General features: G+C 40.2%; 1 protein-coding gene across 2 annotated transcripts in view; it reads left to right on the top strand.

Moving 5' to 3' along the window:
- The window catches only part of LYN (LYN proto-oncogene, Src family tyrosine kinase), a 125,036-nt gene that overhangs the window by 59,771 nt on the left and 40,228 nt on the right, over positions 1–25,037 (top strand). For both annotated transcript variants that reach the window (XM_054581869.1, XM_054581860.1), the window contains exons 5-10: positions 1,264–1,362; positions 1,485–1,588; positions 2,130–2,279; positions 3,348–3,500; positions 16,373–16,555; positions 18,369–18,445. In XM_054581869.1, the coding sequence (XP_054437844.1) occupies positions 1,264–1,362; positions 1,485–1,588; positions 2,130–2,279; positions 3,348–3,500; positions 16,373–16,555; positions 18,369–18,445 (766 nt within the window). The remainder of the gene's footprint in view (positions 1–1,263; positions 1,363–1,484; positions 1,589–2,129; positions 2,280–3,347; positions 3,501–16,372; positions 16,556–18,368; positions 18,446–25,037) is intronic.

The raw sequence follows: 25,037 nt of genomic DNA, 5'->3' as shown, positions 1-25,037 counted from the left end.
CGGAGACTGGTTTCTTTCTATCCATCTGTACCACCTTAAGAAGTTTGGATGTGCGTAGAATGTGCATGTTATTATACTGTCATTTTTATTTAGTTATATTACTCAAATTCAGACTGGATTTATGGGTCCAACTTGGTTTGATTTGTAAGGGCATTGTGCTGAAGCAGTGGTCATCTTGAAAAAGCTCTACTCAGCATGTGGCACTTCTGTGAAGATACTTGGACATCATCATTTGCTTAATCCTGTCTGTGCTGACTCACAGGCCTGTGACTCTAGTCAGACCATTACTGACTAGGGTTCAGAACAGTACTGAGAATAAGGAACTCCAAGTGTCTTAATTCCAGCTGCTTTTCCTCCTAACCTGCACACATTGTCTCCCTGGCCTGCCAACCAGGGTTTGAGGAGGGAGACACTCTATTAATTATAAGGTGTCAAGCGGTTGAGAACTATTATTGCTTAGTGGTTAAGCATGAATTTGGCCCTAATCCTGGCCCTGCCATTTACTGCTGTGTGACGTTCACAAGTAATTTCAACTTTCTACTTTAGTTTCTTTCCTTATAAAATGGGAACGACAATGTCTCTGTTATGGGTTGATGTGATGATTATATGTGTGTTCATATGGATTAATATAGTATAGGCATAGAGTAAGTACAGGTCAGTGGTAGTCCGCCATGTCTTGCTGACAAGGATCCGTGTATGTGTGGGAATTGGAAAAGAAACATAACTGAGGCTCATAGGGACCCATCCTTTCACTGCCCCATCCTCCTTCTCTACTCCATGCTGAGGGCAAGAACAAGTGAGGAAGCCTGCCTCCTTGAAATGTTTGTATGGTTTTCTATTTCTCTTCTCTGTGGTATCTATCTTTGGAAACTAGATGTTTGGGCAAAGGAGTTTATGGCACAGGAACTATGGGTCATTATTCCCTTGACTCCCATTCCTATAAGGACCCTAACACATTTCTTGGATATCCTGGATGAAATTACAAGCATTTTGCTTCTGCAGAATGGGAACCACTTTCACCAACTCTTGTTTGTGCAACGCTGAGTGCAGTGACCCACCCACATTTCTGTCAGGCAGCTGCCTCTCTTTGCTTCAGTTTCTAAACATTTTTATTTCAGCAAGAGAAGTGAATTTTCTCACTGGATTTTGAGGTTCCAGGAATCTTCCCCACCAACCCTCACATCCCCAACAAACACCTGGAGACAATCACTATTGTGGTCCTTGAGTAATTGGACACACTTCAGATGTGTGTTTCTATTTCAGGCATGGAGAATGGTGGAAAGCTAAATCCCTTTCAACAAAGAAAGAAGGCTTCATCCCCAGCAACTATGTAGCCAAAGTCAATACCTTGGAAACAGAAGAGTGAGTCTTTACATGTTGTCATTGCTGATGGTTTTGTTTGCTGTGTTGTATTTCTTGTTTGTTCTTTATCTTTTTATTTCCCTGAAGCGTAACACCCATGAACTGTTACAATGTCTTTTCAGGTGGTTTTTCAAGGATATAACCAGGAAAGACGCAGAAAGGCAGCTTCTGGCACCAGGTAACAGCGCTGGGGCTTTCCTTATCAGAGAAAGCGAAACATTAAAAGGTAAGACGTGGCGTAAGCCTTCTTATATATATAAAACACTATTTAGAAAATCATTCTTAGAAACTATTCTAGAATTCTTTTTAAAAAATATATTATGTTCTGGTAGTGAAAGTTTACGGTTTGATAACAAATAACAAACTCACATTATTAGTTTTGCTACTAAAAGTAACAGGAAACAGGCATAATAATGGCCATTTCTCACCACACTTTATGTTTGCACATTTATCTTTCACATTATTGTTTAGATTAAATCTTGAAATTTTAAGAGAAAGTAAATCAAAACAACTTTTCAATTCGGCAAAATAATTTTAAAAACTATTATGAAGAAGGAAAATGGCATGTTGGTAAACTTCAGAGCCAACAAAATGCTAGCTTTATGTATTACATAGACTTTTTATAGGACTTTTCAAATTATGTACTATATATACACTTAATTTATATTTTGCATATTTTATGGCAGAAGGGATCTCCAGTATTGTATAATGCAGATCTTATTTCTAAAATACAGGTATAATCTTGACTTGTACTTTTTCCCTCACAGGAAGCTACTCTCTATCTGTCAGAGATTTTGACCCTGTGCACGGTGATGTTATTAAGCACTACAAAATTAGAAGTCTGGACAATGGAGGTTATTACATCTCTCCAAGAATCACTTTTCCTTGTATCAGTGACATGATTAAGCATTACCAAAGTAAGTAAAGACCGAAGGTCAGACAAGACAAATATGTTTATTATTGTAAAAATATGGTGTCAAACACTTTTTTATATTAAAATCTTTTATGCATTACATTTCTTTTGGAAAAAGCTGGAGGATCATGTTCTATAACTGATTCTAAATTCATTTATAATTAAATATATGTTCAAAGTCAGATTTGATCCTTGTGAAGAATGATTCCAGTCCTTCCCACCTAAACCCTGATGTTTAGCAATCGATGTTTCAGAATTATGAAAAGAAAAAATGAATACTATTTTTATATAGTGCATATTTTTACAACACATCTTTAACTATCTAAAAGAAGAATGCAGTCTTGCAGATGTATGCGTGCTTAACAGTAATGCATACTCTTTTCGAAAGAACTCGGATAGAGCCACACCAAAATATTTAGCAGTGGCAGGTCATCGGTCCTCTGTCACCAATGCCGCTCTCCAACCCTGTTAAGCTGAACCCATGACCAGCCTTTAGGTTCATTCCCTGTGTGACTGAAGTTGGTTGTACTGGGCAGCTGTTGTTACTGCTTATTTCTCCAACCCGCTCAAGGGCAACACACATAGGTTTGCTTAGATCCCAAAAGATGGAGAGAGCAAGGCACGCCATATTTTGTGGAATCCACCCTCCCTCTCTGTGTGTCCCATTCACTGACTCATCTGGCCTGTGTGCTGAGTGTTTGCTGTGTTCTGGGGTGGGGTGGCGGGACCAAGCCCCTGCCATTTGGCCATGACGTCGTATGTGGACTCAGCGATTTCAAATTACATTTTATTAGGTGTGACAATCTATCAGCCTCTGTTTATCTGTTTGTCATGTTTTTATTGTTTTAATAGATTAACAGTACTAATGAATGAAATCAAGTATGTTTTAAATTGTCTTTCATTTAAGAATTTCAAAAGTCATGATTATAAAAAAGATACCCCTATAAGCATTTTAGGTTCCTACCTATGGCAGGTTGGAAATTATAAGACTAGCGGTTGAAACTTCCCCATCGATACTGGTAAAGTACAAAGTATGATTGTTTTTTAACATTTATTTTCTCTTTCAACTTAGAGCAGTCAGATGGCTTGTGCAGAAGATTGGAGAAGGCTTGTATTAGTCCCAAACCGCAAAAGCCATGGGACAAAGATGCCTGGGAGATCCCACGAGAGTCCATTAAGTTGGTGAAGAGGCTTGGTGCTGGGCAGTTCGGGGAAGTCTGGATGGGTGAGTGTGTGGTTCTGGAGCCAAAGATCGCTCTGGAGGCAACAACAGGAGAAATAAGGGCTCCAGCCAATTTCAGTTGTTTTTCTCAGCCAAACACTAAACTGTGTCAGAAGCATCACTTCATTTGTTTTTCTGTGCACCTGGCACCAGAAACTGGCCTGCATAATTATTTGATTAGACTCTTTCTCTTCCTTGTGGCTTAGTAATCCTCTTTCAGAATTAACATTTATAAGGAAGAGAGCAGTGAGTATTTATCCTGATTGTTCTGTCTACTCCTTCATGGTTCATCACTAGATTCTCTGGACACACGCATTTTAACTACTGGAAATCTGCTTCTATCTCAGGGGAAGGTACACTTGGTTTAAGACCATCCTTGCTAGTGGGCTTAAGGAAGCCTCATGTTTATTGCAGTTTCTCACCAAGAAAGTTTTTGAAGATGCTCAAAGTGCCATCATTAATAAGTCATTCCCTACAGTTAAGTACAGCCTTCTCAGGCTGGGAAAACCATGGCGGTGGCTTTTTACAGAGGATTCTTTTGCCCATCTATCTTTTTTAAAGTTTTTATAGTGCATGGGAATTTCTTTTGTAATAAAAATACCCCTCCCCCTGCTTCAAAGCATCATATTTTCTTCATGGTTCTAATTGAAAATGCAGTTACTTCTGGAAAAAATAACTTATTAGGTTATATACGTCTTACTATATCACTCTTTCTCTCCCAGCTCTGTGTATGTGAAAGCAAGCATGGTTTCTAAAGAAAAAGAGTGGACAGCTTTTAAAAACTGTCCAGCCCAGCCCTTACCGGTCTGGCATAGTTAGTTGGGGGTCATCCACAAGGCAAAGGGGTTCTGGCTCAATTCTCGGTCAGGGTTTGCAGGCCAGGGTCCCTCGTAGGGGGTGTGCGAGAGGCAGCTGATAGATGTTTCTCTCATTCATCGATGTTTCTCTCTCTCTCTCTCTCTCTCTCTCTCTCTCTCCCCCCCCCTTCTCTTCTCTCTAAAGATAAACAAATAAAATATTTTTTAAAACTGTCTAGCCACTAATGAGCAGAAACGAGACTTGTCCCATCTGCAGCAGCCACATGGGCATTTCACTTCCCCATCCGAGGGTCTGTGAGGAAGGGTTTTTCCTCTAAAGTCTTGGCCCTTGGGCTCCCAGCTTTGCCTCCTTTCTTCTATTGATGATGCTTTAGTCAAGGTTCTTTTAAATAGAATGAGCCAGGATAGCATTGATTCCTACTGCGCCGTAAATATTTGTGAACATGTTTACAGAATTCAGGTAAATTAGAATTATGCACCTCACATTTATTTGGTTGGCATATTCCAGAGCCAGTAGGCAGGCGCTCCATTGCCATTCCAATCACCAGATTCATGGGCGCTAGTGCTCGCTCTGGGTATGGTCTCTTCCCATTCTGTTGCTCAAGTCGTAATATTATCCTCCTCCTTCTTCTACCTGCTTTGTTCTTTTTCATTGAGGTAAAATTCATGTAACATAACATCAATTATGTTAAAGTGAACAGAGACATTTATTACACTCACTTGTTGTGCAACCATCACCTTCATCTAGTTCCAAAATGTTTTCTTCACCCCCAAAGGAAACACTGCATCCATTAAGCTGTCATTCCCCATTTCTCCCTCCCGCAAACTCCTGCAACCACATTTTACTTTCTGTCTCTATGAATTTGACTTCTCTGAGTACCTCACATAAGTAGAATCACATAGTATTTATCCTTTTGTGACTGGCTTGTTTCATTTAGTGGTATGTCCTCAAGATTCGTCCGTGTCATGCCAAGGCTGAGAATTTCATTCGGATGTAAAGCTAATAATATTCTTTTGTATGTATATATCGCAGTTTATCTGTTTATCTGTTGATGGACATTTGGGATGTTTCCACCTTTTGGCTATTATGAAGAATGCTGGTATGACCAAATTATTGTGTGGGCAAATGTTTTCATTTCTCTTGGGTGTATACATTCTTTAGGAATGTATATGGAAATGGAAATTGTTAAGTGGAAATTCTACATTTAACTTTTTGAGGAACCATCAAGCTGTTATCTGCTCATATTTTTTAAATGCCACCTTCTCTATTTTCCCCTAGGTATTTGTATTTATTTCTTAATAATTCACAGCATAAAGTCAGGAATAGTATAATAAACATTGTATACCGTTCGCCTAGATTCACTGGTTAGTATTTTGAGACATTTGCTTTAAGTTTTTATGCATATACATACACATACATATTTTATTGTTGTCATTGAATTGCTTGAGAGTAAGTTGCAGACTTGTTAACGCTGTCCCCTAAATACTTAAACATGTGTCTCCTAAGAGCAGGGCCATTATCTTATACAATACAGTGATCACACTCAGGAAATTTAACATTGACTCATTCTATTATCTAATACAGAGTCTATGTTCGAATTTCCCTAATTGTTCCAGTAATGTCCTTGTAGCTAAGATCATGTATTTGCATTTACTTGACTTGTCTTCAGTCTCCTTAAACTGGAACACTTAGTCCCTTAGCCCATTTTTATATTTCATGACACTGACATTTGTAGGACATGGTTCACTTGTTTTGTGGAATGTCCCTTATTCGGATTTTTCCTGATGTTTCCTGTGATTTGGCTCAGGTTTTATGTTTGTGCATGAATAGCTCTAAGTGATGCTGTGTCCTTGGTGCATCCGGCAAGAGACACAGAATATTAGTTGGTCCTATTATGGCTGATTTGGGGGAAGTAGGGGGGTTGTATTTCTTTTTTTATTGAATTTAATGGAGTGGCATTGGCGAATAAAATTATGTAGGTCTCAGGTGCACATCACCATTTATCCCCCAACACCCTCTTCTACCTCCCCTCCCCCGTCCTTCCCTCTGGCAATCACTGTATTGCTGCCTGTGCCTGAGTCTTCTCTCTCTCTCACTCCCTCTCTTATTTATTTATTTATTTACTTACTTATTTATTTTGCTTAATTCCCTCACCCCCTTAATTCAAAGGAGGTCCACCTGTTTTCTTCATTGTAAATGTTACTTTCTCACTCCCTTTTGTAATTAATTAATAAGGCTGTGGGAAGATTAAGTTTATGTAAATATCCTGCACGCCGAAAGAACTTCCCCGAAATGGTTTCAGCATTACCTGCTCATTTTGGATTCTCTTCCCTCTGGGAAGCCATAACTTCTCTGAAAAGCTGCACGTGTCCCTGTCTTCCTCCCACACTTCTCAGACCTTGTCTCTTCCAACCCCACTGGCCCCTTTGGTAACCAGGGCCTCGGCCTTTTCTCCCCAGCCTTTCTCTTTTCTCCCCTTTCCAGCCTTATCTCTTTATTGGCAGAGAAGGACATGTTCACGATTACATTTCCTTGTCCTCCAGGCCTGTGAGTCAGTTTGAGTGTGCTTTCCTTCCTGTATTTGCCTTCGAGTGGGGAGGAGATGACAAGATGTGGAGAGGGAAGAAGAAGACAGGGGAGAGAAAAGAATGTCCCGGCTACATGGTGTCCACAGACCCGTTTCTAGGAATATTTTCATCCGTTATCTCATGTATTCATCACAATATAAATTACTGTCATCCCTGGATAAATGAGGACACTGAGACAGACAAGCAACTTGCCCAAGTCATTCAAGGCAGTGAAGAAGCCAGCTAGCTGCTCCACATCCGAGAGACCTGGACTCACTTGTTTGCTAAGCTACCTACAAGTTAATTTGACATCCTTAGCCCCAGTTTCCTCATCAGTAAAAAAAGCAAACAACTCATCTCTTGTTGAAAGGAAAAATGAGATTATGTAGCTGAAGGGTTTCCTATAGAGCCTGGCTCTGGGCACTCTATTTTTATTAATATTTTCATTTTACCTTGTCTGACTATAGCCTTTGGAAGCTATATTTCAATGGATTTTCTCCAGTTTTAATTGTGAATTCAAACTATCTGTCATGAAGGGGAAAGTAGGGGGAGTTTAACTGGGGTGTACTCATCTGCCCTACAATAGCAGCCCTGCAAATGAAGTGATGGTTTGGAGTTTTGCTCCAACCTACTATGAAGCCATGATAAAGACATTGAATTGTAGCTATTTGCTCCCAAGAGATAAGAGATAGGATCTGCTGGTCTCAGAGTTATCACTTCGAGAGGAAGAGGTTATGATGCCCCTCCTGTATTCTCTTAAAACTTTTCTTGATGGGTTCCTAGCAAGTAACCTCTTTATCAGCTGTGTGCCTGTGCCATTTGCCAGCCAAACACATCCATTGTTAAGACACTGAAGAGAGTGTGAGCTGGCAGTAAGTCAAGTGCAAGGTGGCAGTGGGGGGCATATGCCTGAATAGACCGCTTCGCAGCATAGTGCTGGTTCTGTCATGAGTAGCTCAAGCTTGAGCTGAAATTGTCACCTTGAGCTCAAGCCCATTGGTCCTTTCTGGGATTGAGAAATCCTCTTTGCTTCAAATTCTAGATACCTAAAACCCTCCTGCCCATTTCTTACCTTTCCTTGTTCATGAGCTCCCACTGGGCCACGTGCTAAGTAGTCACACTGATTGTATAGAATTTTTTTTAGCATGTACCTAGTTGGTGCCTAGGAGAAACTGAGATTTGGAAGAGAGGAGAATGGGGCATTGGAAAATATGTAATTGTTTCCTCCAGAGTGGTACTTTTTATTTAAACTGTTCGAAAGTCGGTAAAAACCTTGTGAAAATTTATTATTTGAATAGGTTTGTTAGTAACGATTTCTTGTTGTAAATACATATAACATAACTCAGTGCGCAGTTCACGTCTGTCATGGACATTCATACTGTATAACCAATTACCAGGACTCTTTTCATCTTGAAAAACTGAGACTCTATACTCTTTGAAAAACAACTCAGCTTCCCAGCCCCTTTCAACCACTATTCTACTTTCTGTCTCTATAAATGTGACTATTCTAGGTACATCACATAAGTGGACTCATATAGTGGTTGTCTTTTTGTGTGTGTGACTGGCTTATTTTACTTAGCTTAATGTCTTCCATTTTCATCCATGTTGTAGCATGTTTCAGAATTTCCATTTCTTTAGGGCTGAGTAATACTCCATTGAGTGTGTAGAACATATTTTATCTATTCATCTATCAATAGACACTTGGGTTCCTTCACTTTTTGGCAGTTGTGAATAATACTGCTATGAGCATGAGTGCACAGGTATCTATATCTACATATCTATAGATATATAGATATATCTATTTATCTATATTCGAGAGCCTGCTTTTAATTGTTTTGTATATACAAGGTCTGTCCAATGAAAAAAATCCAGCCATTGTTAATATAACAAGAATGGTATGCGCAACATCGATGTAACCTGGCAGCCAAGGAGAGTGGACTGGAATGCACATGTGTGAACAATGACAGCTTCACTGTACTAGTCATTGGGGGCAGTAGATGGTGCTGAGTGAGCATGTGTACTTGTATGGCCATCGCATTCAAAGTGACTGAGCGAGTAAAGCAACAAGTCTGCATCAAATTTTGCGTTAAACTGGAACATTCCTCCAGGGAAACTATTCACATGATGCAGAAGGCCGCAGCTATGGGCAACTAGTGACAGGCAGCTTCATCATGACAACGTGCCTGCTCCTGCATGATAGCTCCTGCAAAGTTTTATGGCAAAACTTCAAATCATCCATGTACAGCCCAGATTTGGCACCCTGCGACTTCTGGCTTTTCCCAAAATTAACATCGCTTTTGAAAAGGAAGAGATTTCAGACTGTCGATGAGATTCAAGAAAATATGACGGGGCAACTGATGGCGATTGGGAGAGCTGTGTGAGGTCCCAAGGTGCCTACTGTGACAGGGACTGAGGAGTCATTACCTTATATACAATGTTTCTTATATCTTGTATCTTCTTTAATAAATGTCTCTATTTTTCATAATACATGGCTGGATACCTTCTGGGAAGACCTCTCATATACACAGAAGTGAGATTGCTAGATCATTTGCCAATTCTGTGTTTAAATTTTTTGAGGAACCTCCGCACTGTTTTCCACAGTGGCTGTACCACTTTACATTCCTACCAGCGGTGCACAGGGGTTTTAGCCTCTCCACATCCTTGCTAGCACTTGATGTTTTCTACTGTTTATTTGTTTTGTTTTGTTTTAGTTTCTGTTTAATAGTGGTCAGCCTAACGGGTTTGAGGTAGTATCTCTTATGGTTTGATTTGCATTTACTAGTGGTTAGTGATGTTGAACATCTTTTCATGTATTTATTATCCATTTGTATATCTTCTTTGGAGAAATGTCTAGTCAAGCCCTTTGCCCATGTTTGATTGGATTATTTGTGTGATTTGCTAATAATGTTTTAAAAGAGTGACAGCAGAGGCTCATCTGAAACGGGGTTATAAAAGAACCTCGCTTGTAGGAATAGTATAGGATCGAATCAAGTGATACAGGTAAACATTTAGTCCACTCAACTTCATTCAAAGAACTCTTGTTATAATTACATATTTAATTTCATTATAAAGAGAATATGGTGACATTAGAGCAAAGGCTATGAAATAGAGGGAAGAAATTACCCAGGACTTTCTCACTCAACAAAAGTTGTGTCTTGGTTTTTTTAATAAAGTTTTTATTTTGAGGTAATTATAGATTCATTTGCAGTTGTAAGAAGTAACAAATAAAAATGTCTCCACAAAAACACTTTTATGCAAATAAAAGTAGCATTATTCACAGCAGCATCATTATTCATAGTAGCATTATTCATAGCTGCATTATTCGTAATAGTTGAAGGGTGTAAATAACCCAAATGTGCATCAATTGGTGAACTGATAAACAAAATGTGGTGTAACTATACAATGGAATATTATTTGGCAATAAAAAGAAATAAAATATTGACACATGCTACAAAGTAGATGAACATTGAAAACACTGTGTTAAATGAAAGAAGTCAAACACAAAGGACCACGTATTTTATGATTCCATTTGTGTGAAGTGTCGGAATAGGCAAATCTGTAGAGACAAAGTAGATGAGTGGCTGCTTCAGGCGGGAGGTGGGAAGATGGGAGAGTTACTATTAGTGAGTACTGGTTTCTTTAGGGAGGTGATGAAAATTCTTCAATAAATGATTGTGCTGTTGGTTCCACAATGCTGAAAGTACAAAAACCAATGAATTATGTACTTTAAATGGGTAAATTGTATTTCAAAAAGTGATCATATAGATAGAAGAAGGAATACAAAGAGATCCCATATAACCTTTCCCCAGTTTCTCCCAATAGTAACATTTTGCAAAACTGTAGTACACTGTCACTTTCAGGATATTGATGTTGGTAGTTGTTTGCCCTTTAATTGTGCTTTTCTCCTTCTAATCTTGTATTAAATAAAGAAAAGAAAAGAGGGAGAGAGGGAGGGGGTAGGGAAGGAAAGAAGGGAGGGAGGGAGGGTGGGGGAGAGAGGGAGGAAAAGAAAGAAAGAAAACAAAGGGGAAAAATAGAAAATTTTGATCTGGAATCTTCTGCAGATATGGGCCTGTGAACTTGGCTGGCAGCCAGGGATCTCCTCCTTAGCTATTAAAAAAAACATTAATATGTTGAATGCATTTAGCAGAGGAACGCTGGGAATAAAACCCAAAGAATAGTGATGGCTGATGTTCTGCTCTAAATCAGAGGTTAAAAGATGCCCCCTCTCCCACGCGTGTTTGTGAGTCTTATTCTGTCCGCTGGTGTTATAGCAAGGACTGTGCAATTTAGAGCTGCCCAAATTTCTTTGTATTTCCCAAGTGATAGCAAGCCAGTTGTTTTCATTCACAGCAAAAGAACCAATTAAATTTTATATCACCATTAACCAAGTATGTTGATACTTTTGTGAAGCATGAAGAATGGTTCATAAACTACCAGTCACATTTTATGGACTGAATATATTTTTGGTCTGAAATACATTGAACAAATATTAGGAAGTGACCCTTTCTACCGGGTGTGAGAGAGGAGGGGCTGGGGATAAAAGAATGAGGAGTTTTTCCCTCAAGCTGTTTCCTCTTGCTGGTGTGATCCTCTTGACTTCTGGCCTGGTGACGTTTTTCTCAGTGGAGTGTCGGATTCTGAGGGAACAGACTGAGCAGTGAAGCTAAGGATGATGTTTCCTGTTCGTTTTGGTCTATGAAAAGCCTTCGGAAAAAAGTAAACTTGTTTTGAATTGAATTTTGCTTGATACATTTTCATGTGAGCCAACTGCGTTGAAATTAATCACCAGCTAATCCCAAATCAACTGCATCTTTTTAAAAACCACCCTCCTTAGTTTCTTTTTAGCAAGTTAGTCACACTCGCACAACATGAGCTTTCTCAGATTGTCACATCAGCGTTCTTTAACTGTGGCAAAGTGGCACTCCGTAAGAAAATCTTTATTGCTTTCAAAAGGTTTTTTAAAATCATTTGTCATCTGTAAGGTCAACCCAAATCTCCATGACTAGGTGAATTGTATCTGTACACTGAATAAAAATCACGAAAAAGTCCTCTCTACTGTGTAAATGTCACAGCTCTAACTAACATTAAGTGGAAGCGTGGCCGATCTTGGGCTCTTTGACACAGCTGTTTTATTCACTGTGTCAAACTCCTTATCAGCATTGTAAATATCTTTAGTAGCTGCAGTATTTCCTGATAACCTTCCCTCCTACCCATGGAAAGCATTTTTTCTTTATTCTTTATCCATAATTTTATGTTGTATAAAATCTCAGTGAGTTCCATTGCTTTTATGATGACTGAACTCCTTCATAGTTTTGTCTCTTTCACTTCTATTGCTGTGTAATATAACAAGCAGGCAGAAAAGTGCACACAACACAAATATTCAGTATCGCAAATAATCACAAAATGAAACTCTGTGTGCTGACCACGGAGATCCCACAGTGGGAACTTGCCAGCACACAGAAGTCCCCACTTACCCTTTCCAGTCACAGCCACGCCTGTGCCCCACAGGCCGCTGCTCTTCTGAACTTTGTGACAATGACCTGGCTTTTCTTTATAGTTCTGCCACTGTAGCCTGCGTCCCAAACAATAGAGGTTAGTTTTGCCTCTTTCTGAACTTTATATAAATGAATTACACCAAAGGCACTGTTTTATTATGTCTTGCCTCTTTTATTTAACGTCATGTTTGTGAGATTCATTCATGTTTTGGGGTGTAGCTACAATTCATTCATCCTCGTTACTGTATAGTATTGTTTTGAATTTATATTCAAGATGTACAGCTGTTCGTCCATTGAGCTCACTATTTACCGACAGAATGGAGTTGTTCTCAGGTTTTCGCTACTATGAGCAATGCCGCTGTGAACATTTCTGGGCTGGGCACGAGTGCGTGAGTTTCTTTAGGGTGACCGGGAGTGGATTTGCTGGGTCGTAGGAGTCCGCATCTTCAAGTCGGTTAAACACTGCCGCCTTCGTTTTCCAAGCACTTGTCCCAGTTTAGACTCCCACCAGCAAAGTACTAGCGCCTCAGGTCGACAGCCCGGGTGCGGCAGGAGGGGTGGGGGGTGATCCAGATAATTGAACTTGGAAGCTGCTCTGTCAACATTCTTCATGGGCCCCTTGGGGATATTGTTAGACAGAAGTTTTATAACTGAGTTTCAGTGTTGCTCAAAGGGAGCACAGAAAAGGGCCTGGGGGAGCTGCCCCAGTTTTTCTACCAAGGGCCGCGTGCTCACCAGCACTCCGAGTTTTTGTCAAGCTGGATGGTGGTTTCTCCCTACGGCTTTATTTGCATTTTTGTGATTACTAATAAGATTGCGTTCCTTTCACATATTTATTAGTCATTTGGACTTTTTCTTTTTGAAATGCTCATCCAAACCTATCTTTTCATTTTTCTTTCTGATTTGTAGGACTTATTTATATTCTGGACACTTGTCCTTTCCGGTCCTTTGCCAGTTACACGTATGAAAGAAAGTGTATTTTCTTGCTATGCTTTACCACAGGTATATTCATGTATGAGGACCTATTTATAAACTTTTAAACAAATCTGTAATGGAATATTCTTGGTTCAAATGTAATATTAAAGGACTTTCGTTTGTGAAATTTACTTTAAATTTACTCTTAGAGCCATAAGGAAGGTCATTTTGTCACCAGAAAGGGGACCGGCAGGGAGCAGGTCTGCCTAGGGCCAGTTCTTGACTTGGTGCAGGGAAACAAGGAAGGGCCTAGGATAGAAGAAGCAACAGGCGGGGCTTCTTTGACTCTCTAGAAATGTTTGTAGGAAAGAAATGAGCCAAGTTGAGGCTGCTTTGGCTCACTGAAAAGTCAGAGAAAAGGGACCTTGGAGAAAGGCTCCAGGGCTTAGCTTGCTCCCCTGGTTCTAAGTCTCATAGGGACCCTTAGAGTTTAGAAAATGAGTGCCTGCTGGGGAAGACTAGGAGGAAGGGAAAGGCGCAGGCTGCCGAGTCCTTTGTTCTGAGGGTTTTTTTAAAGCTGGCGGTTTAGGGGAGATCTTAGGGATGATACCAATTGATAGAATATGTATCAGCTTTCCCAGGTGTGCCCTTTTAGGGTCTTGGTCTCCACTGATTGGTCAGTGCCAGTGCAGGTGGTCATTAGTCGCTGCAGCTGGTCCTGGCTTCACCCACCTGGTTTGGCTGCTTTTGTAGGCCTGAAGCTGAATACACCTGAGGCCTAGATGTTATCTCTAGGGAGGTGGCCTTCCGTATTGCCTGTAAATTGCTCAGCCAATTTGTTCAGGTCTCTGTCTCAGTTTCCCCATTCTACTTGCCAAGGAATTTTCCTAGCTACTTACTGTCCTGGCTCAATGTGTTTGTAATTATACATTTAAATGGAAAATCAATATATATTTTCATGACTTCATTATTTTGTGTAGGTTGTGACTTTCAACAATGACCTAGAAGAATATTTTGTCAGCTTTCTATTACAGTCTCATCTATGTGTTCTTACGTTTATTTTATTTTATATACCTCATTCTTTATTTTTCTGTAGGGGATTACAAACTCCTATTAAGTATAAGTCAAAGAGGAAAATAAAGGGGCAAGTTTTAACAGAGAAATCAGTGTTAAGGACCCGAAGAAAATTTATTTATTTAACTAGGGTTAACAGCTGTAAAGTAATACTTTCTCTTGCCATTTTGAAGGTGTAGAAATAGAAACATAATTTCTTTTCTTATAAAAGAATAATTTCTTTTGTATAAAATAAACAGGCGTCACAGAGTAGGTCTCCCTAATCCAGAATGGATACATTCCAAGACCCTCAGTGGATGCCTAAAACCTATGATAGTACCAAACCCTGCATGTACTATGTTTTTTCCTACACATCACACCTTTTCATTTAAAGGAAGCACTTTGCCTCATCTCTTTGGCATATCGGAATTGCTAGCATCACTACTCTTGTGTTTTGGAGCTATTAAGTAAAATAAGCGTTGTCTGAGCACCAGCACTGCCATACTGGAACAGTCCGTCTGGTACCCAAGATGGTTACTAGGTGAGCAATGGGCAGGAAGCATCTATAGTGTGGATACATCGCACAAAGGGATGATTCGCCTTGGAGGGAGTTGAGGGGGTGGGTGGCTCAAGACTTCATCAGGCTACTAGAACAACGCACACTTTAAGAGTTATGGATTGCTTATTTCTGGAATTTTACGTTTAACATTTTTGGACCATGGTTGACCGTGGGTCTCTGAAACTGCAGAAAGCAAAGCTCATGGGTGAGAGGGGACTACTGTATTCATTTACACATTTAATCAAAATATAAAAACAAAAGAAAGTAAAAACCAGAGATTATCCTTGTTGATGTTTCACTGAGCATGATTCCGGTGATCTCTCTTTGCTATACATATGCAGATAATTACGTGACCTCAAAAAGGGGACTAAACAGTATACATCACCTTGTCTTAGAGCAGGCACTCTAAAACTCTAACACCCCAGGTAGTGTTAACCTGCAGGCAGGTTCCAGGTGGTAACCAGCTGTCACTGCCTCCTCACCCTTTTTTATTCTCCTTTTGCATTTCCAAGAGAAATATGGAAATAGAAAAGGCTTTCCCAGAGGAAAATCATGCTCAGAATTAAGCACATAATTGAGACAGGTCCCAGAAAAGTGATACTTTGGGGGGACTATTTTAAGGAGCCAGGATTGCCAGAAGTATGTTCCATGGAGTACAAAAAGGTACATGAAAAACTGTTCTGTGGTCAAGAAAGTGTGGGAAATGCTGAGGTTAGCCAAGTCAGACAGGTTTCTTCCCTAAAGGGTTCACAATACTTCTGCTGAACTCCCCGGTCGGCAGAGGGGAGTGGCCGGCTGTGGTTCCCAGACATTCAGCACAGAGCTCTTTGTTCAAGAGAATCCCCCAAGTCCAGTTCTCTCTGAAAACTTTAGGAAATGCTTGACTCTAATATATTGTAATTTCAAGTTAGTGTATATAAATAATTTTTTAGTACAAAGCTTGTTCTCTGAAAATAAAAATAAGACATATTCAGCATAGAATGTTTATTAAATAGTTTAAGGTCGGGTGAACAAAATTAATATCGCCCATGATTGTACCACTGGAGATAGCCAGTATTTGATGTATTTTGGTGTGTTTTCTTCTAGACCATTATCTGTGTACATGCATGCATGTGCGTGTATGCGCTGTATATAAAAATATAGAGCTTTGAGGTGTTTTTTTTTAAATCATGGATAAAGAGCATTTTATTAATTACAGGAAAATCTCAGTCTCTGTGATGGAGTACATTTAGAATTTTTTAAAAAACTATTGCTTTATAAAAACTTTTTGACTGTGAAATAATTTGAGATAATTTTGTAAAGATGATTAATTCCCATATATCTTTCACTCAGCCTCCACTAATGTTAACACTATATAGAGTTACATGTAAGTTTTTTCTATCTGCAACGAAGTTTTCTTCTAATTTGCATGAAGACTTTGAATTTTCAGTTTGATAAAGCATGCCCTCCCCTCTGTCTTTCTAGGTTATTATCACAATAGTACCAAAGTGGCTGTAAAAACCCTGAAACCAGGCACCATGTCTGTGCAGGCATTCCTAGAGGAAGCGAACCTCATGAAGACCCTTCAGCATGACAAGCTGGTGAGGCTCTACGCCGTGGTCACCAAGGAGGAGCCCATCTACATCATCACGGAGTACATGGCCAAAGGTGAGGCGCGCCACAGCCCGGTGCTGTTGAAAGACTTAACCCTCAGTGGTAAAGTGTCTAAATGTTCAGAGAATACTCAAATAATTTTAATTATAAAACAGCATGCTCACGAACAAAAAAAAAGTCAGAAAATATGGGAAAACATAGCATTTTCATAAACCACACCCTTGTAAGTAATCCGTATTTTAAAGTTAATATTATAAAGTTAATATATAGTCTTCCTATTCTCCCTGAATTCCTCTCCATATTTAGATTAGCCCCAAGAACAGTACCCATACCTACTAGACCTCCAATAAATGTTTATCAGATAAATACACATATTAAATAAGAGTATTTTATGTTTAAAATATGAGTTCTCAAAATCCTAAAAACAGTTTGCTTTCCTCTTTAGCATTACCTAAATGTTCAGGGTGTCACTTTAAAATGTGAACATTTAAAATGTGAACTTTAAAATGTGAACATTTAAAAAAAAAAATGTCGAGATTGAATTCCTATGTAATCATAGAGAATGAAGAAGAGGTTTAAGAAACCATCTTTTCCCCCGTGGCACTCACTGCCAGATAAAAGGGTTTGAATCACCATCCTCCTTCCAATTCAATATAGACACTAATAAACTACCAAATGATTTTTTAAAAATCAGAAGAAATGAAAGAAGAAACATAAGCAATGATCCAGAATTAACCATCATCTCATGCATAATTATTATAGTGTGTTATTACAGTTGACTAGGTTAAAAAGGGGAATATTACATTTTCTTAATATATGTTAACGCTTCAAAATATTAGTCACTCAGAGTCCTTCCCAAAAGGGACATTCTTTAAAAAAAAAAGACATAGCCTCTATGGGTGAGTTTGCTATAGCCCAGAATCCAGTCTCAGGGTTACACACTTTGTAAGAGTTCAGTAAATACTAGTTAAATAAACTAACAGTGTTATTAATCATAAATGCAAATATTAGTTTCTCCTGATAATAATACTTGACCTTTTTTGAGCACTCGCTCTGTAGCACTTTCCTCAGTGCCTTCCCTGGGGGATCTCACTCAATCCCTTCAGCAATCTGAGGGCTAAGTACCATTGTTTCATGTTGTGGATGAGGTAGCAGAACATTTATTGAGCACTCAGTGCCTGCCGAGTGTCACAGCACATGCTTTCATCTGCCCTCACAAGGACTCTGATATAGCTGTTAGACATGCCCATTTTTACAGGGACTTACACTGGGTCAGTAGCTTGCCCTCAGGTTGGCACTTTAAGTTCTAAGGGAAAGGCAGGTCTTGTTTTAGAGATGAAGCCATAGGAAGCAGGAGAGTGTTTCAGTGGGCACAGGGCCTTTTAGGTAGGTCTAACTTTTTTCCAAGCACACTTTGTTCATCACATACTTGTTGTGCACCTTTGGCATGTGCCAAGTTCTGTGCTGTTGCTGGACACAGGCAGGAGCCAGCCTGGCTGAGGAGCTGCAAAGGGGCAAGCCTGCTGTGATCTCTCACTGTTTCTGTCTCAGAGAAGCCCTGAGGATCCGGTGGCTGCAGTGAGTGTATCTTGGTGGCAGGTACCAAGTGCTCTGAAATGCTTTGCTCTCAGACACTGTCACCCTTTCTTACCTGGAGCATATGTACATTTCAAATCAGGTCAAACGTTAACAGGTTAGAGGGGACTAGGTCCAATTAACCTCAGGAAAAGGCACTATCACAACACAAAATTGAAAAGCCAGTCATTTTGTGAGGTTCCTTCCAATAGTAACGATCATTTGAATTTTATTTGTTTTTGTTTTCTTTTGTGTTTGAACTATGCTAACTTGCTCTTCCTCTAATCAACAGGCAGTTTGCTGGATTTCTTGAAGAGTGATGAAGGGGGCAAAGTGCTGCTTCCAAAACTAATTGACTTTTCTGCTCAGGTGAAGTATGAAAAACCAGTATGTCTGTAAATTTGCAGAGATCTCCCCTGGTTCAGATTGACGAGGAAGGTGCTGTTCTAGCACAAGGCATTTCTGTTTACTGTTTCCCCGAAGTGGTTATGTATACACTTAACCACTTACAAAGGCAGTCTGGGTGTTTTACACAGAATGTGTGTTCATGTGTTGTGACTTTGGATGTCATCTTTAATACACATCAGTCTCTTTATACTTATATTTATTTCTGCACAAGTGATAGGAACAATGCACCTGAATTAATCACTTTTTGCTGCATTTTGAGAAAGCAGTATCATGCAGTGTAAGCTCAGAACCTTCTAAATGAGGCACATGTGGTATTTAAGTTGCTGATCTGATGTACTGATACTTTTCTGTCCTCAATATTCTTGAAAAAAGAGAAATAATATTCCTTTTCTACTCTATCCACCTTCAGTCCTTCTTGTTGGATATGTTAAGATTCTGAGATGCATTAATTTATAATACTTCTAGAACTAGCCAAGAGATTGCAAATGTGTTAATGCTGGAATCACATGTTTCCTGAAGTGTACTTAAGAGCATAGGGAAGTTACCCAGAAACCCAACACTGTCCTTGGTAATACCAAGGAAACGCACATTTGAATGACGGGCCAGCTACTGACTTTTAATAGTTTCATTGTGTTCATTAGTCATGTTCAGAAATATGCTTGTTTCTCAGTATTGGCCACCAGAAGGCCAAGTACCATAAAACCCAAAGTAGCACAGAGATTTCTAAAAGTTCGTAGGAAAGGGCTGTCTTTATGATCTTTGTTTTTCCTACTTCCATTTTTTTCTCTCAGACCCCTTTTTAGTTGGGAAATTGATGTAGCTTCTTGGGAGATGAGATCAAAGGAAAGAATGAGTACATTCAAGTAAGGTAGGATTAACACATACTCTGCAACAGGATATTGTGAGCAGAGCTGGAGTTCCACATCTGAAGACCGCAGTTTGTGTCCTAGCTCTGCCACTCAATAGCCATGTCACTTTCAGGAAGTACTTTCCCTCTTTGGGTTATTTGGTTGATCTATTAAATGGTAATGGTAATGCATACTTTAGGGAGATGTTGTCGAGGGTCAAATCAAATGAGCTGGCATAGACATAAGTACTTCAGAGCCTGTTGGTGGAAGCGGAAGACACCTTGGGACTGACAGTCCCCATCATTCCAGTAAAGGTGTATGATGAAATCATTCTCCTCAGCCCTTATCTCATCAACCAGAACTTGAGGAGTTTAGTAGTTTCTTATTTGAATAGGAAATTCACATGTCATCCGGAACTCCAGAATCGAATATGTAAAGAAGCAAAATTGCTGTAGTGAACTAGAGAAAGGGAAGGGTCCAGCAGCCCTGATTTCTTAACCTTCTCTGACTCTGAGCTGTCCCTCAGAGGCTCTAGAGGGACTCCAAGGGCCTTGGGACCACAGCTGGAAAACCATTGCTCTGCTATAAGAGGAAAGACGCTTGGGTGGATACAGCTCTAGATCCTGGTAGATAAGGAAAAAGCAGAAATCTGATTAACTTGTCACATTTGGCACAGTTGGGGCCCTGGTGTGGTGACTTGGGCGTCCCCTATTGGATGAGAAAGTTGAGGAGTGCAGTAAAGTTTGTCAGACCTGCTCCTCAGGAAGGGAGAGGGGCTGACAGGAATGTAGAAAAGTGGGACATGGGGCCTGAAGGCCTGAGTGGTCCTAGACAGTCTGATCTGTGCCTACAGTTCTCTAGAGTAGTAGAAGTCATACAAATTGGGGTGTGCACTATACCCGGAGAAGGACTTTGTCACATGGGTATTTTGTATTTGATTTTGCATAGCTTATCTCAAAACACATCTCCACAGAGTCCAAGTTTTAAGTCAAGGCCTCTGTATTTGTTCATTAGCTTTATAAATTACTACTGTTACTATAAAGGGTAACTTTTTCTAACTCAGAAAATAACTGGTGGGGAGGAAGGGAGTTGATTTCTACAACCTTGTAGCTTGCAAAGCAAATTATCACAGAGACTGGAACTGACCATGACTTTCAAGTTGTAGGTTTCATTTCAGGAGGGGTCAGGAGCTGTCAGGCCACTACCACTGGTCTCCATTTAAGTGTGCGGAGGCCAGCTCATGCGGGATGAGCTCCTGTTTATTTGCCTCGGAGTTTCCTAGTAGTGACAACTGGTTAGAGTTGGTGGAACATCTGTTTTAGGTGCACAGAGAGTTAGGGGTCAGTAGGACAGTCAGCGGTAAGCAGCACCCAGGAAGTCTCAAAGCAGGGCAGTTCAGCACTAAATGCATTTTTTTTTTTTACAACAAAATACCATTTCCTTTTTGAGTTCATCTTTATTCATGGTGCAAACCTCACCCATGTCCTTCCCTCAAGGTGGAGTTCATGGGACGACCTGATGCCTCACTCTTAATTTTCACCTGCTTCATTAGCTTGTGGCTTTTCTTGTTGTAGCATCGATAACACAAGGGGGCCTGGAGAGCACATACCTCACACCTCCACTTTCTGTTAACCACACACAGTGACCAGCCCCGCTATGATACATACCCTCGATTCCCTTTATGACTGGTGCTACCCAGTGCCCCTCCTCCTTCTTCAAGTACCTTTCTAAAAGGATTTCTCCATACAGAGAAAGTCATCACAGAATTGTTTCTCCTTCTCCTCTCCATTATGTGCCGCTAATTAATACTGTTACTTTTCCATAGTGTATAACATGAGAATAGTAAATATTGCTGAAGCTGGCCCAAGGTGAGAAGAGAATATCTGGTACCCAAATACTGGATAAAATAGCCTTTCCTATACCTTTTCTCCACTTACCGGTTTAGAGTGGAAATAGAGTAAAGCAGAAGAAGCATTATATAAGCCCACTTGGTATTCGAACTCTAAACAATTATTAGGCTTTACAGTATGTTTATACATTGTTCCATTAGCATTGTCGGGCGCATCAGCTGCATTAAAGAGTTGGGAAACTGAGTGTTCACAAATGACGTAGTTGAATCTATCAGTTTTTCACAGTGGCAGATGGAGAATAGAAAGAAACCCGTTTACTTAATCCCAGCACCAACACTAGAAGAATAAGGGAACAGGGGTAAGGGGCAGCACTGGGACTTTTGCCACAGTCTCTCATCTGGCCTCTTCTGCCCTCTCCCCATGACCTACTTCCCCATGCTCTACTTTCCCCTTACTGTTCTCCCTGAATGGCAATTGAGGCAGGAAGTGGGGTGAGTGCACACGGTTGCTTCACAATCACTTCCTGTCTCAGGCTGAGTTCTAAAAGGCACTTAAGGGTCCAGCTGTAATCCCAACCCATCAGCCCACTCACCTTTCCAACTAAAGCAGCTTTAGTTGCCAACTAAAAGCAGCTTTACTCATTTCTTTTCTTCTTGTATTAAATGAAGCATTTTTAGCTTTTTTTTTTTTGGTGCTGAAATAGGACTAAGTTATCCCTTTGCAAAGGAAGTTTGATGCTTTCAGAGCAGAGAGACTTTGCATAATTCCCTTCCAGCTTTTGCTGGAAGGGAACTTGGAAAGAGAAGGGTTGAAATCTGGGAATTTCCTTCAGGAGAAGCTGAAGCAAAATTGTAGACCTGTAAAACTGAGAGATAAATGAAGTGAGAAATTCACAGCTGCAGTATGGAGGTCAGATAAATCATCTTGTAATTCAGGCCAAGTGAATCAAAGCATTTCTTGCTCTTTGGTGGCAACATTCCTGAAGTGCAAAAATTACCAAAAAATTAAATGGACAATTATATATGAGTAAAACTGCGATAAAAATGGAAAAATCAAAGAATATCACAATCATGGCAACAGGCAACGTTCTTTTGACTCCTTCTAATTGATAAAACACTTCTATTCCCAGTGTCTAATTTGAATCCCACAATCTTGAAAGTAGTTGTATTGTTATTTAATACATTTTATAAATGAGGAGGTGACCTGGGACTTGTCCAAGATTATAGAGCTGGTAGGTGGAATTGCTGGACTTGATCCTGGGTCTTCTGACCTTAGATAACTGGTTCCTTCTTCTGTACCTCACGGTCATTCCACGATCAGAGTTGCTCCTACAGTCCTTTTGCATCTGACACTATGCTGATATGTATTTTTATCCCTTTATGAATTTTGCTTATCAGAATTAACAGTATCTTCGGGTTTATTCCCAAGGAAAAGTCTATTGCCAAGACATATCACATAGTGATTATTCTCAAGATATATTTTGTCCCCTAATATTAAATTTTAAGCCACATCTAAGTTGGAAATTGGTTAAAATGATAAAGGAAGGTAAAGAACCCTCAGTCCAGCTCCACGTAATTCTCAACCTTTTGGAGCAGGGAGGCCTTCGATGTCAGAGCTGTCTGAGTACTTCCTTGTTATAGTTATCTACTAAATGAGAAAACAGCATATAGATTCGAAATGCCTTATAATATAATTCTAGATTGGGATCCACCAGTCTTGTCTGTGGTAACTCAGGTCTGAAATGTCTGCAAGGATGGATGTTCTGAGGAAGTTTCTTGAGTATTTGGCAACACCATCAGATGTAGGTTTCCTCACTTTGTCTCTTTGTAAAAAAGCGAAAAGATAAGTTACATTTTCATGTGCAGCTCAAGGCTATCCCCCATGCCACCCCCCACCCCCCCCAATAATAAGGCAACAACTTTGTTTTCAAAACTCACATTAATATTAATCCTTGATTGACAGTGTCATACATTTAATTTACTTAAACTGGGAGAAGAATGACATTGAGATGCTAAATTGGATTCAGAGGCCAGTGGAAGCCTCAGGTGACAGAGGTGGCTTGCGTTTCATCCAGGAAAGCCAGGCCAGACCCCCCCCCCCCCAACTTCACGGTTGATCTCACCTCTTTAAGTAGGAATCCTCAGACCTGACTCTATATTGAGGCTCTGCATTCCCAATCGTTTCAAGCAGGAGAGCTGCCTCCAGGGAGACGGCCAGCCCTGAAAAGATCATTAATTCAGTAAAATCACCTGAGCCAGACACTGCTCTGGCTGGAGGGGCCACATGGCCATCAAGATGTGATGACCTCCAGTGTGCGTCACTGGAGAGCCATAGCTGGGAAGCCATTCTCAATGTGAAATGCAGACATGGTGATTTTCTCTTTCTACAGAGTGAGAAAGATCACTGTCATTTTGTATGGAGCATCGGATGATGTTAGTAGTGGAGAAGGCACTGGGCTGAGAGTTGGAAAACCTGCTTCTACTTGGGTGAAAGCATTGCATGGGCCCGGAGTCCTCTTCTGTGAAATGGGGCACAGAAACTCTAACATGACCAGGAAACTTTCCTCCCACTCAGAATATCTTTGTGGATCATCTACCAAAAGTCGTAATTAATGACCGTGAATTGTATTCAGGTGACATTGAAATAAGATTTTGACATCCTTCTAAATAAAGGAATATAAAATGTATCACATGAATGTAGTACCCAGGTGCCAGGCATGCAGTGCTCTATATTTTTCAAGTAATGAGTTTTATGTTGAGGCTTTAACTTTGGTCATGAAAACTTACAAAATGGTCAGATGAAACTAGAGCTACCATCATAATTGCAATACTAGATCATATGCAGTTTCCTTGTGAAAAAGTTGAAATAGGAAACTGTCGTTTAAAAATAGTATAAAACAGGAACTCATTTTTTAGGGGTGGGTATGTAGTGGTGGGGAGTATTTAGCATATTTAAGCAGAGGAACCATGACTAGTTGTTTAGAATAGCAAATATGTTATTCTTGTTTCAGTATTGACTGGAAAACTCTCTGGCACCAATAAGAAGCTTTAAGCTAATGGAGAGGGGAGGTGGTGGCACTTCTGGTCTGTGTGCCACTGCTGTCTCTTACCTGGATAGCATGTTGTCCTGTGGTGGCCACTTCTGGTCAGCACTATAGTAAGTCACAAATAATTCCCTCCTGAGGTAGTCATAATGGAATCCTTAAAGGCTAGAATTGAATTGAAGTCCCCTAGAATCGGACAGAGTTCTTGACCAGCCATCACAGTTTAAAAGTGGAAATGAAAGCACTTTAACAGGAGCGGCAGAGTATAAATTCCAGTGTCTTTCTCTTAAGCACCTGGCTTGCTTTCACTGTGCTCCCGTCACCCTCGTGGCATGTCTCCCTCTTTTTCACCCACAAATATGTACTAAGCACAGCCAGGCATGTGCTGGGGATGGGATTAGCAAGACACAGGGATGCCTCAAGGAGCATGTGGCTCTGGTATGGGAGGTCAATAAGTAACAAGCAAGATCTGGGACGGATATTGCAGACTGTTTTCAGAGCATGTGGAGCAAGATGGAACCTAGTAGGGTGGGATAGCAGCATGATGGCGGGCTTCCTGGAGGAGGTGACCTTAAGAGCCAGGGTTAGACCTGCAAGCCTGAGAAGGAGTTGAATGTAGGGAGGAGTCTTTGAAGGAACTTGATGCATAAAGACACAGAAAAGAGGTAAAAGGGGGTTGCAAATGGGGATCCACAGACAGAACAGGAATGGAGGAGACACAGAGGTAGACATGGGCATTAAGGAAACTGGAAGTATTGTTAACTTAAGCTTCATAGGATGAGCAGTTCACTGTTTTGTGTAATGGAAAAAAG

Source organism: Pteronotus mesoamericanus, unplaced genomic scaffold (assembly GCF_021234165.1).
Source record: "Pteronotus mesoamericanus isolate MK-2021 breed Mesoamerican mustached bat unplaced genomic scaffold, CSHL_Meso_final contig_1161, whole genome shotgun sequence".
Lineage (NCBI taxonomy): Eukaryota > Metazoa > Chordata > Mammalia > Chiroptera > Mormoopidae > Pteronotus > Pteronotus mesoamericanus.
This window is presented reverse-complemented; position numbering and strand designations above follow the sequence as displayed.